Here is a 13,777-nt window from a genome sequence, read left to right on the forward strand (position 1 = left end):
GAACGAAGGGGTTAGTCCATCGGAACCAGCAAAATTTAGAATATGGTATATGAGACAAAAAAGTTTGAGAGCCTCTGGTATAAACTATGTAAGTCTTAAGCATCAGTTACAGTAGGGAAAATGGAGCAACATGTTGCGGAATATGTTCCTCAACAACCACGTAGAAGTTGCCGAGGAAATGTCGCGGAACATTGTGTAGGCCACGCTAATCAGTGTTTATAGAAATGTCGCCCGAGGAAGTTGTAGCTATTAGACAAAGTAATAGGCACGTTGGGGTCGCGACTAAACTTGGTGACAAATAACGCAACACCACGCATCACTGGCGCGGGACAAATGCGCTCACTCTCGAAGCGGGAGCAAGCAACATGCCCCGCGTCACGTATAATGTTGCGGGACACTATGCAACGTTGCAGCGTCAGGTATATTGAATGCATTGAGCTATTAATACTAACGTATAGTACATTATACTTCAATGATTGAATATTGCGCTTTATGTTGCGGGACAAAAAGTTCCCAACAAGCATTTTTCAGTTTGTTTTTATTTGCTAATGATTTTAGTGTGGATTTATAATAAAATAGTTGAATTATTTCACGTAGAAATAGCTAGATGACGTTTACGTTTTATCCTAATTTCCTATCAGTAATAACCATTAATTAGGAAGAAAAAAACTTCATAAGAGTAAACATCTAGACCAAGTTCATTTTGCATTAAAACAATAGGTTAAGGAAAAGTGTAAAATAAAACAATATTTTCATGTTTAACATTGTAATACACAACCACTAACAACAAGGACATTATCTATATTAATATTTGTAACAACATAATGTAGGACTATTATATAGACACTCATTTATTAGTTTTATATTTGTTAAATACATATAAATAAAAACATTTAAAACTTCATATATAACGATAGGTCTGGAAGTTAGTTTCATTTCATTTATATTTGTTGGACTTGTGAATTTTTATTATCAGCTAATTTACTTAAATTACAGACATAATTTATTTTATTGAACTTTGCTAGTTCAGATCACATCGTGTTATAAACACTTGATATATTGTAGAAAAAATAAAGTTACAATAAATTTACTGTTTTATTATATATTTTTGTTTAAACAAGATTTATAGTACAACTACTAAAATATAATACTTTTCTTTTCAAAATTTATCCAGGAATGTAAAATTGTTATTTCGAAAAATATTCTAGCATGTATAATCAAATATATATAAACATAAAACATATTTTATTTCCGAGTAGCTTGGCTATTACATTTTATTAATTTGGCACTGAATGTGAATATTATCAGTACATTGTATTTTATATATATTGTGTTTTTTAATACCATGTACTTTATGTTTATATTATTACAATCAATATAATATTTAATGTTATAATGGTATTATAGTACCAAAATAATGTCTATAAAAAAAGAAAAAATTTTACTCATGTAAAGCAAGTGGAAGATTGTATGTATTATACATGATGTCACTTGAAAAATAATTATAAAACATTTTTTTTTGTATTTAACCTTTACCACGTTTTATAATGACTAACAATTTTGTGAATTTTAATTTATTTTAGTATTTCATAATTTTTCTGTTGATTACAGTATTTTTTAAAGATGTTTACAGTATTAGAAAATCATATTTCTTGTTTTTTTTAATACTTGGCATCAAAATCAAATAAATGAGAAACAATTCTAAATAAAAATATATCACATTAATAAATATCTCATTATTAATTAAAATTGATTCTATTATAATAATAAGGCTACTTAATATATAAAATAAAATTCTTCATAAAAATCTATGCTCTCTTTGAGAGCCACTAGCTTGAAGCCAAATAATTTCAAAACTGATTTATATTTGTAATGGTAACATCTTAGCTGTACAACAAATAAATATTTATGAAAAATCCATAAACAAATATACAAAAAATATTTAAGTATAAATAAAATAGAAAATAGTGCGCATCTTTATCTCTTAGGTAATATTCAGTGATATTTAGATAAAAAAATGCTCCAAATGCATCTACAAAACTAAGTTAAAATATATAAAAAACAGCGAATGCATAACCTATAAAAGCAGCACTCTTAGGTACTTGAACACTCCTTATAATTTAGATCTAATTAAATCTTGACAAAGCTGTACACATTACTTATAAGAAATCTAAATCATCACTTCCCTGATTTGTAGCACTGATCTCAAAAACTAAAACATCGACGACACATGCAATATCTAGGCCATTTATAATAAACAAATTTTTGATTTATTCATGTGTTTGCTTTATAAAACCAAAATTTATTCTTAGTTGTTCTAAGAATACAAATGTTAAAATTGTATGCGGGGCAAGTCTCACAAATGCCGGAATGTACCCTTTGAAAAATGCTAGAGGTCCCTCCATGGCAGTATTCTTAATTAGTAACAAAATGCTTTTTACCTCACCTGGTTTTGCATTCATTGCTCGAGTTTTTAGAACATCTACTGGTTGTGTGAGTGTAGTTGCTACTGCTCCCTGAAAACACATTTATGTATTAACATTATTTTTTTAATTAATTTTAATGTACTGTGTGGCTACGGTACTAAAGAATATAGCCACCCCCTCTCTTCCTGTGGGTGTCGTAAGAGGCGACTAAGGGATAACACAGTTCCACTATCACATTGGAACTTAAAAAGCTGACCGGTGGCGGGATAACCATCCAACTGCTGGCTTTGAAATACACAGGCCGAAGACAGGCAGCAGCGTCTTCAGTGCGACAAAGCCAGTACTGCGGTCACCAACCTGCCTGCCCAGCGTGGTGACTAAGTATGGGCAAAACACATGAGTTCACATTATTTTTGGCGTGAACTTGTGGAGGCCTATGTCCAGCAGTGGACTGTATAGGCTGTAATGATTATTTTTTTAATATTTTATTGCAATAATTATAAAATATATTCAAAACTTACAGCCAGAAAACTTGACATCACGTGTGTAGCCACATCATCGCCGAAATAAGGTGAAGCTAAGAGTAAACCCTTGATTTGATCATAAAAGGACAATTGACCAATAGTCATCAGAGCTGCTCTACTACATGTCATAGAAGCTCCTGCCCATAAACGTAGAATACCCTCCTGAGCTGCTACACGATACAGGCCATGAATAGCATTTTTATAGCTAAAACATTTTGTTTATCTTTTAGATAATGTTGACTTCATATACTGCAAAGAAATCTTATAATTTAATATTATTTTATTAAATACAATACACACTTTCTTCTTTGCTCAGGTGGTAGTTTAACATCATTTTGCATGCGTACATTCACCAAATCTGCTGGGTTTCCCACAAAACCTCCAGCAAAGCCTCCTAAACCAGCTAAAAATGCTGACATATAAAATGGTATTGCTTGGCCCTGTAAATTGAAAATATCATCATAAATGTCTAATGTATGAATCATACTTGTGATATAATATATAATCATATTTTTGATATGATAATTTTCATATAACATATTTTTTATTTAAATTAAAAAAAATATATATATATAACAAAATTTAATAAAATACTAAAATAAATAAATACTAACATCTTTCACAGTTAAATGTTGTTTTGCAACTTCATAGATGCCAAATCTGGTTGTAGAGTAAGTAAGCTGACGCAGCAAAGACGCAGAAATACCATTATAAAGACCAGTGACACCTATAAAAAACAACATTATTTTTAAAATTTAGTGCTCTATTTATTTTTAAATAAATTACCTATATTTCATAATAAAGAAACTTACACGAAAATTATGTTTCCAATGATATTATTATATAAAAAGTAGTTATAACATTTTAAATAAACTTGTGTTAGTATAAATAAAATTCATTAAATAATTAAAAATCAATTCGTAATTACCTTGATTTTTTATAGTTATTCCCGTTAGCTGGAATATCGAGATGTTTTTTCCTTTTTGAGTTTGCATTTGTACTTTTAACAAATCTAGGGGATGAGTGATGCAAGCTGCTCCAGCGGAGGCTAGACCACCGAAGTACCATTGTGATACACGTACTTCCTTTGGTTTTCCCATTCTAAGAAGTATTTAGAGTTGTATATTTTGATATAAACTACTTTTCAGTGACCCTGTTTCATGGTCTGGGTCAAGTTGAGAATAATTTACAGTAACTTCCGTTGCCTATTATGTAACATTTTAGCAGTCGCGGTTATTTATAAGGCATTATACTGTTCATTAAGACTGTGTTAAGTCAAAATAGATAATATATATAAAAACATGGACACTTTATATTAAATTCATGCCGACTCTTTCTCCAGTCATTGACATCTTATTTGACATTGACATTTTGACAACATAAGTGAAACCATAGTGAAACTCAATTTTTATCAAGGAACTTATATTATACCCAAACTTTTATACACTCATATGTACTGGGTTTTATTTTTTTAAATTAATAATAATGTACTAGGAATATGTTCCGATAAGCACTGCGACCACTTTACAGTGTGACGTCAATTTAGTATACTGTAAAGCCATTCCCACAGAGCATAGTACATGATATTATTATGTACTACGTCATAGATCAAGTAAAAAAAAGTAGATAATGCGCGGCCTTTGTTGTTACTGAAGCCACAAAACTCGGCTCCTTCAAGTAAACACACGCGCTCACGCACACATATGCATCAAACTACGCTCATTTTCGTTAGTATCTCACGGGGCCTCGTACAGTAACTTTGCCTTCAAAATGCCGTTCTTATGTAATTAAATAGTGCAAAAACAATACCAAAGTGAATAAAAAGTCTCAAGAAATATCGTTTCACACGTAAGTACATACAAAATTTTATATTTCTTGTTATTCCAAAATAATATTGAGGTTATTCGGAACTTATAATTTTGATGTCCCGAAATGACGTACCGAGGGAGTGTTACCAGTAATTTTTATTTCCATTAGCCCAAAATGCGGGTAAGTAAATTGTAGGCAATCATAGAAAAATAATTAAGTAGAAAGTGGACATCATTATTGTGTTTTTTTTTTTATCGTGTGATTTTATTTTTTATTTAAATTGAAGTCTGTTTAAATTTGTGAATTAACCACTCATATTATACTACTAAATATCATGATTTTAGGTTTCCAACGAATATTTTAATAGGAGATAGATAGAATAGGTAGATGCTATACGACTGAGCCGAAATGAACTATAACGACAGCCATCCTCATCTAATGTGGTTTGTTCAAACCATTTTGATAAAGCTGACATGTACGGTACAAAACGTGGACTTGGCAGAGTACCATTACGTATATACTACTACTTACTACTACGTATTTTAATGTTGTATTTTTTGTTTTAGTACCTACCGGATGAGTCTCAAATCAGTCAATAACTAAGATTCAATCTTTGATACACCTAGAAAACATTAACTAAGAGAAAAGTTAAAAAGACAGGAACTTTATTTAAAAAAAAAAATTAAATCATTACAGCAAAGAGTTAGACGTCTTTAAAACAGGGACTTGCCCTTCAGAGAAATCATCAATTACTTAAAAACACAATTTTCATTGACACAGATTTATATAATTCATTAAATCAAAACATGGCTGCAATAGATTTATTTAACGATTTGAAGCGAAAAAAGGAGTAAATATATTTAAAACTATAAACAGGTTTTTATTTTCACATATTAAATTCATTGTTTAATAAAAATTTTAGGAACTTTTTTTAAAAAGTGTCAACACTTCACTCACTCACACATATTTAAAAAAGTGGCTTCACTTTTTTGTTCTAAGTGCGTTATCTATATTTTTTTACTTGATCTATGCCTACAGGTACAACGCGCGCGGCGTTTTTTACCATAGTGGAACGGCAATTTCAGCGGTAGTGATCGATGGCGTTGTGAGCCTTTGGTGGAATGACCCCTTTTTGATCTAGGCAGGGCTTGGAATACCGTTAAAAATTTAGTAACGTTATTTAAGGTTAATTTGTACAGCGTTGCAAAAGCTACCGATTTATCGGTAGATCTACCGATTTTGGCCCTTGTCTACCGATATACCGATTTAGCAGTGCTATCTACCGAATTTTTGAATTTTCAACTAATGTAAAATAATTTTCTAAAAAAAAGGTAAAATAATATTCTTAATACGGTAACACTAAAAGAAAACGGTATCACAAAATCTATGCATGGGGACTTCCCGAAATTCTTCTCACCACGTTGAATATGACCGTTCAAATCCGCGGTCTGTTACAACAAATTGTACTAACACGTCATATAATAGAGTTTATTATTGTCTGGTGAGTTTACTAGGGAAAATCCCTGAAGATAACTTTCTTCGGGTTTGTTTCTTGAATTAGGTATAAGATTAGTGATGGATTATTTTTGGATTATATCGATGGATTAGAATTAGTATTCGGATTCATTATTGACATGGGAAGATTCAATTCGCATTTAACAAATTAAATGTAGTTGCGAAATTTTGTGAGGTGTTAAGTGAATTCATCGCTAATTCATACTTCTTTCGCGGCAGAGCTGCGGCTTTCGCTGTAGAGTGAGTGTGTGAGTGAGAGGAGTGATATGTTTAGCAAATAAGGCTGTTGGTTTTGTAAACAAAATAAATAAATTACTTCTTTCTGTCTCCATTGTATGGACTACTTCTATAATTAATGTTTCTTAGTGATAAAACGTATTGCTTTTGAGTACTTTCTTTTTCTGTAATGTAAAATAATTATAATTATAAATGGAACAAAAATTTGCACGCTGTTTAAGGTAGATTATATGAGACATTGTAACTAATAACATCTTATGTATTAATATATTCATGAAAATAAAGAATTTGATTTAAATCAACGGAACAAATTTAAATAAATGAACGCTTTATTGACTTAAAATACTTTTGTTTTACTCCGAGTAAAAATCTACCGATTTCTACTGATTTTTCGGAGCTAAATATACCGATTTTTTATTTTACACTTTTGCAACACTGAATTTGTATCTGTACTTGTTGTAATAACGATACCCTATGTCACGTTATTTTGAGTCTTTATTTTTTACAAGTAATTATGAAAAGCCTTTTTCCCGACCTATTAAGTAATCGTCTTCTTAACTTTCCGACTTTCTGTCGAAATCAAAAATTATATAAAGATAGTCAAAATGGAAAAAATATTCAGAATTGTTGTGTGTTTCAGACAACACAACTGAAGTAAAACTTCTTTAGCTCCATCTAACTTATATATTCATCAATAGTCGTGGGTCGTAACGTCTTTTATGTGTAATCGGTTATACGTAGTTTCGTGGATACGCGTAACTAGTTTCGAAACTGCTTATTTTTCGTAACTAGTTATTTTTATATACAGTATCAGTACGGGACGGTGACGTTATATTATTTTTGTTTGTATTGTGGTTATGAAGTAGTTATATGTTATAACTTATAACATATACGAATGCCGTTACGTACGTTAATATTGATGGATAGTATAATTAAATTAACTTCCCTTCATATTTTATCCAGGCTTACGACTGGCTGCAAAACATATTATTTAAATTACTTTTTGATTTTTGTATAGACATAATAACCGATGCAGGCGTATTTAGAAGTTCATTTGATTTTATGTAAAGTTTTTAATTATTTTTCGAAATACATACATACATACATACATATAATTAAAAATACAACAAAAACCCATACTATTTTAGTATATACTTCAACACGAGACAATAACGTTAATCGTTAATAATTAATCACTCGTCAACTGTCTTAACTTAATGCTAAATAGTAAATTCGAAAATATTTAAAAAGAAACACGACCGAAATTAAAATTTCTTTAAAAAAACTGTGCGTATTAAAATAAACTTAAGCTCATAGTCAATTGCGTACAAAATCCAATGAGCATATTCGAAAACAAAGATGCATCTATAGTACTTATAGCCATCTCTTTTTATCCTACGCGTAAGCGTATCTGCGTATTGTAATGATTAATATTAGTAACCTGTTACGTTATTAGGCAAAACGCTTATGCGCCGGTCGTTGTGTCAAGTTTTTGATAAAACTGCTTACGCAAAAAAACTGCGTACGTAAAATAATCGTTACATTCGTATCGGCGAAACTACGTATATGGTTATTAGCTTCGTAACTAGTTACTGAAACCGATTACGTTAAATAACGCCCACCGCTATTCATCAACTTTCGTTGGCCTCGCCCGATCACACTTAATCTCTCATTTAATCACTCATAAGCTGCCTGGATTTAGTTACGTTAACTAATTAAATTTTAACTTCGGTGTGAAAATTTCGCAATACGAAATTGTATTTGAAAAGGTATAAGAAAAAAGTAAAGTCAAGGGGAAGTAAAAGTAAGCTTATTTTTTATTAATAAAAGAATATTTCTTTAGTTTCTTTTTGCTTTTGGATTATTACAATTCGTTTTTTTTTACCGAATATGCTATATACATAGCTTGACATGGCATATTAAAGTCAGAGTAAGGTTAAGGACAATCTAGGATGGCAAATATGATCCTAGAAGAAAATGCTGTTTTACACAGACATATATTCCTCTTATATGCCTGTGGAGTTTTATCAATTTTAATGATATAATTTATGACAGTGACACATGTATTAAAACAATACAAATATATTACAGTACTCTGTGGTATAATGCCTCACTGTTACTATGTACTAGTCGTGGGTCGTAACGTCTTTTATGTGTAATCGGTTATACGTAGTTTCGTGGATACGCGTAACTAGTTTCGAAACTGCTTATTTTTCGAAACTAGTTATTTTTGTATACAGTATCAGTACGGGACGGCTACGTTATATTACTTTTGTTTGTATTATGGTTATGAAGTAGTTATATGTTATAACTTGTAACATATACGAATGCCGTTACGTACGTTAATATTGATGGATAGTATAATTAAATTAACTTCCCTTCATATTTTATCCAGACTTACGACTGGCTGCAAAACATGTTATTTAAATTACTTTTTGATTTTTGTATAGTCATAATAATCGATGCAGGCGTATTTAGAAGTTCATTTGATTTTATGTACAGTTTTTAATTATTTTTCGAAATACATACATACATACATATAATTAAAAATACAACAAAAAACCCATACTATTTTAGTATATACTTCAACACGAGACAATAACATTAATCGTTAATAATTAATCACTCGTCAACTGTCTTAATTTAATGCTAAATAGTAAATTCGAATATATTTAAAAAGAAACATGACCGAAATTAAAATTTCTTTAAAAAAACTGTGCGTATTAAAATAAACTTAAGCTCATAATCAGTTGCGTACAAAATCCCATGAGCATATTCGAAAACAAAGATGCATCTATAGTACTTATAGCCATCTCTTTTTATCCTACACGTAAGCGTATCTGCGTATTGTAATGATTAATATTAGTAACCTGTTACGTTATTAGGCAAAACGCTTATGCGCCGGTCGTTGTGTCAAGTTATTGATAAAACTGCGTACGCAAAAAAACTGCGTACGTAAAATAATCGTTACATTCGTATCGGCGAAACTACGTATATGGTTATTAGCTTCGTAACTAGTTACTGAAACCGATTACGTTAAATAACGCCCACCGCTACTATGTACTCTGTGAATGCCTCATAGAAACATGATAGAAACATATTAACATAACCTTAAATGTAGTATTTGACAATACGACTTTCAAGAATTATAGACATTACATTAAAAAGTTCTAAGATCAAGTATTTAGTTTTCCATTAAAAATAAATAAATTTCCCCTTAAGAAATTGATGTCATTGTTAAATAAACCATTTATTCAAAATTATTGAAAAGGTACTCACTTAAATTGGCTGCCTTAGCACCATACTAACAAAACTACACTGCAATAAGATAACGACGATCTTGCTTTAATTTATAGTTTGTTTTTTGCCGTTATGTTATTACGTAATAGTGTTAATGACCCGAAATTTAATTCGATCTGCTAGTTAAATTACACCGTTGTTTTATTTACCAATAAAAAAATGTTTCATAATCTATAGATGTTATTTATTTTGACGGAAATATTTTTATAATAATATCCTTACTTCTCCTGGTTTGTAGTACTACCTAATATTATCACTACCTAAAATGTATATTATTTACAATTACGTATCTTTCAGTCTAATGAGAAAATGTAATTGGTTTACAGAATGTCTTCAGATATACTATCAAGTTTCCAACTGGATAAAGATTTGGAGACAAGCAAAATAATTGTGGCAAAAGAAATAAATGGATGTGATAGTTCTTTTTTTATTAGTTGTGTTCTTGGACATTGTGTAAAAAATAAAAATGCAGTCTTTGTTATATCAACTCACAACTCACAGCAACATTATCATAATGTAGGCCTTAAAATGAACTACAATCTTCAAAAAGCCATAGAAGCAGGCCAGATTCATTTTTATGACGCTGGTGAAGAATTGGTAAATTCAGCACTAGAAAATAAGTGCCAAACAGCAGAAGAGCTATGGTTAAATATAAAAGAACCATTATTACAAATGTATAATAAGTTTAATGCTGTAAATGTTATATTTGATGGAGTATCTCATTTATTTGACATGCAATTTAGTATGATACAAGTAAATGAAATCTACAAGAAACTGATCGATCTTATAAGAAGTTTTAATAATTCCTATTTAATCTTTCAGTGCAATGTAGCCAGTGATGATGATTTTACATATGTTTTAGCAAATCTTCTTGCTCATAAAGCAGATATTTTAGCAGAGGTAGAGAGCTTATCATCTGGTTTAAGTGCAGATGTATCTGGCCATTTAACTATTAAATATTTAGGTAGTAAGTTTGAAAGTGAGAATATGAACAACTTTGAAACAAAATCCTCTCAATATCTTTTTAAATTATTTGACAGAGGAGTAAAGTTACTTGCACCTGGAACTGTATAAAATTTGTTCTTGTAATACCATACTGTTAAGTAGTAAATACTATCAATATAGTATGTGTAAAATAAAAAATATTTTTTGTATGTGGATTTGGCTTTGGTTTTACTTAGTCTTCTTTAAGCTTTTCTTTTATTTTGAAGATATGAGCACAGTGTACAGTGGTCCAAAACCTTTGATGTCTGACGACAAGCTTACACCGCATGATTTACCCCGAAGCACATACAGTTATAACATTTTTTTAATAATATAATTAAAATCAATTGTTATTTTTTAGTCTAATAATCAACTCTGACAGTGTGGTTCACTAATATTAATCAGTATTATTTTGACTTTTATTAAAAATAATGATAGTAATAAAAATGGTTTGTAAGTGGTGCCAGTCATAGTAATCAGGGCTCAGAGGACTTATAAACATAATTTTTTAGTATACAAAAATAAACGTATTGCAATTATGCGAAAATGTATTTATAAATATTACTAGCTGACCCTGCAAACGTTGTTTTGCCATATATTTTAATAACCTTCTAAATCCCCCCCCCCTCCCCTTTAAACTTAGGGGAATGAAAAATAGACGTTGTTCGATTCTCAGACCTACCTAATTGATATGCACACAAAATTTCATGAGAATCGGTCAATATTCAATTAAGTGATACTGTAACACAAATTTTGCGATTGAGATCGTTAATAGATAAAAATTTGAAATTCCATTATACTAGTATTATAGTTAGCAATAGTACCTGAAGCTATCATCAACTTTACGAATAATTTTTAGATCACTCAATTTTAATACAATAAGGGCAGCAAAAAGCGTAAAGATGATAGAGATAGATGGTAAAAGGATATCGGTAACCTGTGGTGCCTGCAATACTAGGAACATCATAAGCGATAAACCGTCCTCTTCCAAAGAGGAGTGAATTTTTACTACCTTTTGGAAGAACCTTGTAATTTAGTCCCCCAGGGAAAATTCTTATTCCATAAATAAAGCATTAGCGGGAAGCAGTTTCTGTGAAAACACGCACAATAAAGTAATTTGTCGTGGACATTAATTAGAAGCATAACTTTTGGGTTGCGAGGAATAGGTTGTGAAGTTCTCGTCCGCCGTCGCAAAGGGAGGTTCCTCCGACCAGACGGAAGTTACGTTAACTGGTAAATCTGTTGTATATATACTCAATCACTTTGAAAACTCTGATAGCGCGATGTAGCATATATCAGTTTTTCTCTAATTACGTAGTTAGTGTGTTGCGCGATAGATGTCGCCACATAACCATTGACGGGAATTCAGTAAAATTAAATTTGGACGGACAGATTTTATCTTCTATAATATAAAAATGAGTCGCTGAATGTGTTGCTAAGCGCAAAACTCGAGAACGGTTGGACCGATTTCGCTAATTCTTTTTTTAAAATATTCCTTGAAGTAATAGGATGGTTCTTACGGAGAGAAAAATTCTAAAAAAAAAATTTTAATTTCCTGAAAAAGTCTAAAAACAACACTTTTCTATACTGCCATACAAAAGATTTGTGATAATACTTAAAAGTCAATTTGAACTTTAATACCATACGATAAAGTTTGTGTTAGGCGATACGAAGTTCGCCGGGTCAGCTAGTAGGATATAAATACTGGCCACAAGGTCAAAAAGCCAGAAAAATCTAGAAATTTTAATTGTGATTTGTAATTCAGGAATGATGTGAAAATTCTACAGTTACAATATTCGACAGATTTTATTCGCGACTTGGACCATTTTGATTAAAGTTTAGGTTACCTACCTAATTATAAATCTAAGTTGGTATCCTTTTATCATATTATGATTGTATAAAAGTACTTATGTCACTTTATCACTTTATTTTACATTCATTTACTCACAAACTCACCTTAAAACTTGGATAAATTTGTGACACAAAACAGGCTTCTTTTATTATTATTTTTTGTATAACTTGGTCGGCAAACAATCTGGATGGTAAGTGATTACCGTAGCTTATAGACGTCTGCAACACCAGAAGCATCGCAAACGCGTTTCCGACCCTATCCCCAATTCCACCTAGGAGCTCTGGTCACCTTACTCACCACCACACTCTACACTGCTTGAAAGCAGTATTATTTAGTTGTGATCTTCTGTAAGGTCGAAGTACTACCCCAGTCGGGCTGCTCCATATTTTGAGCAGTCCTCAGTCAGTGTGTTGTCATGGTTAGTTGAAACTGGAGTCTTAGAACTCTTTTATTTTCAAAGTGAAAAAATGAAAATGTTATTATTTAAACTATTGATTATATAATGACATATCTATGCACATTTCAGCGCTATTTTTCACTCTAAGCACTTTTTTCTTTATACGATAGTATTAAATATTTTTTTTTTTTTTTAAATATATAGACTAGCGCTTGACTAGGATCTCACCTGAAGTCAAGTGAAGATGCAGCCTAAGGTGGTGCGCGCTTGCCTAGAAGATGCCTATTCACTCTTGATTTAAAGATACCCAAGTTATAGTTCGTTGGAAATACGGAAGCCGGAAGGGCATTCCAAATTTTTGTGGTGCGTATTAGGAACGAGGAAGCAAATCGTTTAGTGCGAGATCGTGGGATTTCAACCACATAGCGGTGCAGATTCATGCGATGCCTTGCGGTTCGGTGGTAGAAAGGTGATGGTGGAACCAAATTGTATAGTTCTAGAGCACACTCTCCGAAATATAACCTGTAAAATACCGACAAACAGGCAACCTTGCGCCGATGTTCGAGACTTTGAAGTCTAGAGCAAACCAGCGATTTGTCACCGATGAGTCTTCTGGCGCGTCGATCCACAGAATCCAAAGCAGCGAGCTGGTACTTGGCAGAGCCATCCCATAAATGGCTGCAGTACTCCATACACGATCGAACTTGTGCTTGGTAGAGAGTAAGAAGCTGTT

General features: G+C 31.4%; 2 protein-coding genes and 1 long non-coding RNA gene across 3 annotated transcripts; 2 read left to right on the forward strand and 1 right to left on the reverse strand.

The window, feature by feature from the left end:
• Positions 1-216: 216 nt before the first annotated feature.
• Positions 217-3,265, forward strand: LOC123657340. The gene is made up of 2 exons (XR_006743691.1): positions 217-419; positions 2,950-3,265. It is a non-coding gene; the product is annotated as an uncharacterized LOC123657340 (long non-coding RNA).
• Positions 2,263-9,847, reverse strand: LOC123657336 (mitochondrial dicarboxylate carrier). The gene is made up of 6 exons (XM_045592902.1): positions 9,791-9,847; positions 3,879-4,051; positions 3,565-3,677; positions 3,251-3,390; positions 2,948-3,155; positions 2,263-2,516 (listed from the first exon to the last, which is right to left on the reverse strand). The coding sequence occupies exons 2-6, from the start codon at positions 4,048-4,050 to the stop codon at positions 2,271-2,273; spliced, it is 879 nt and encodes a 292-aa protein (XP_045448858.1). The 5' UTR covers position 4,051; positions 9,791-9,847; the 3' UTR covers positions 2,263-2,270.
• Positions 9,589-10,971, forward strand: LOC123657337 (elongator complex protein 6). The gene is made up of 2 exons (XM_045592903.1): positions 9,589-9,782; positions 10,138-10,971. The coding sequence occupies exon 2, from the start codon at positions 10,139-10,141 to the stop codon at positions 10,883-10,885; it is 747 nt and encodes a 248-aa protein (XP_045448859.1). The 5' UTR covers positions 9,589-9,782; position 10,138; the 3' UTR covers positions 10,886-10,971.
• Positions 10,972-13,777: the final 2,806 nt, after the last annotated feature.

This window comes from Melitaea cinxia, chromosome 10 (assembly GCF_905220565.1).
Source record: "Melitaea cinxia chromosome 10, ilMelCinx1.1, whole genome shotgun sequence".
NCBI classification, from domain to species: domain Eukaryota; kingdom Metazoa; phylum Arthropoda; class Insecta; order Lepidoptera; family Nymphalidae; genus Melitaea; species Melitaea cinxia.

What these genes read in the sequence shown, in the direction of transcription:
- LOC123657337 (XM_045592903.1), top strand. Translation starts at nt 10,139, where the DNA reads ATGTCTTCAGATATACTATCAAGTTTCCAACTGGATAAAGATTTGGAG.
- LOC123657336 (XM_045592902.1), bottom strand. Translation starts at nt 4,050, where the DNA reads ATGGGAAAACCAAAGGAAGTACGTGTATCACAATGGTACTTCGGTGGT. An exon ending in AATAACTATAAAAAATCAAG is followed by an intron (nt 3,678 to 3,878) that starts GTAATTACGAAT and finishes TGTTTTTTATAG; the next exon opens with GTGTCACTGGTCTTTATAAT. An exon ending in TGATGTCAAGTTTTCTGGCT is followed by an intron (nt 2,517 to 2,947) that starts GTAAGTTTTGAA and finishes ATGTGTTTTCAG; the next exon opens with GGAGCAGTAGCAACTACACT.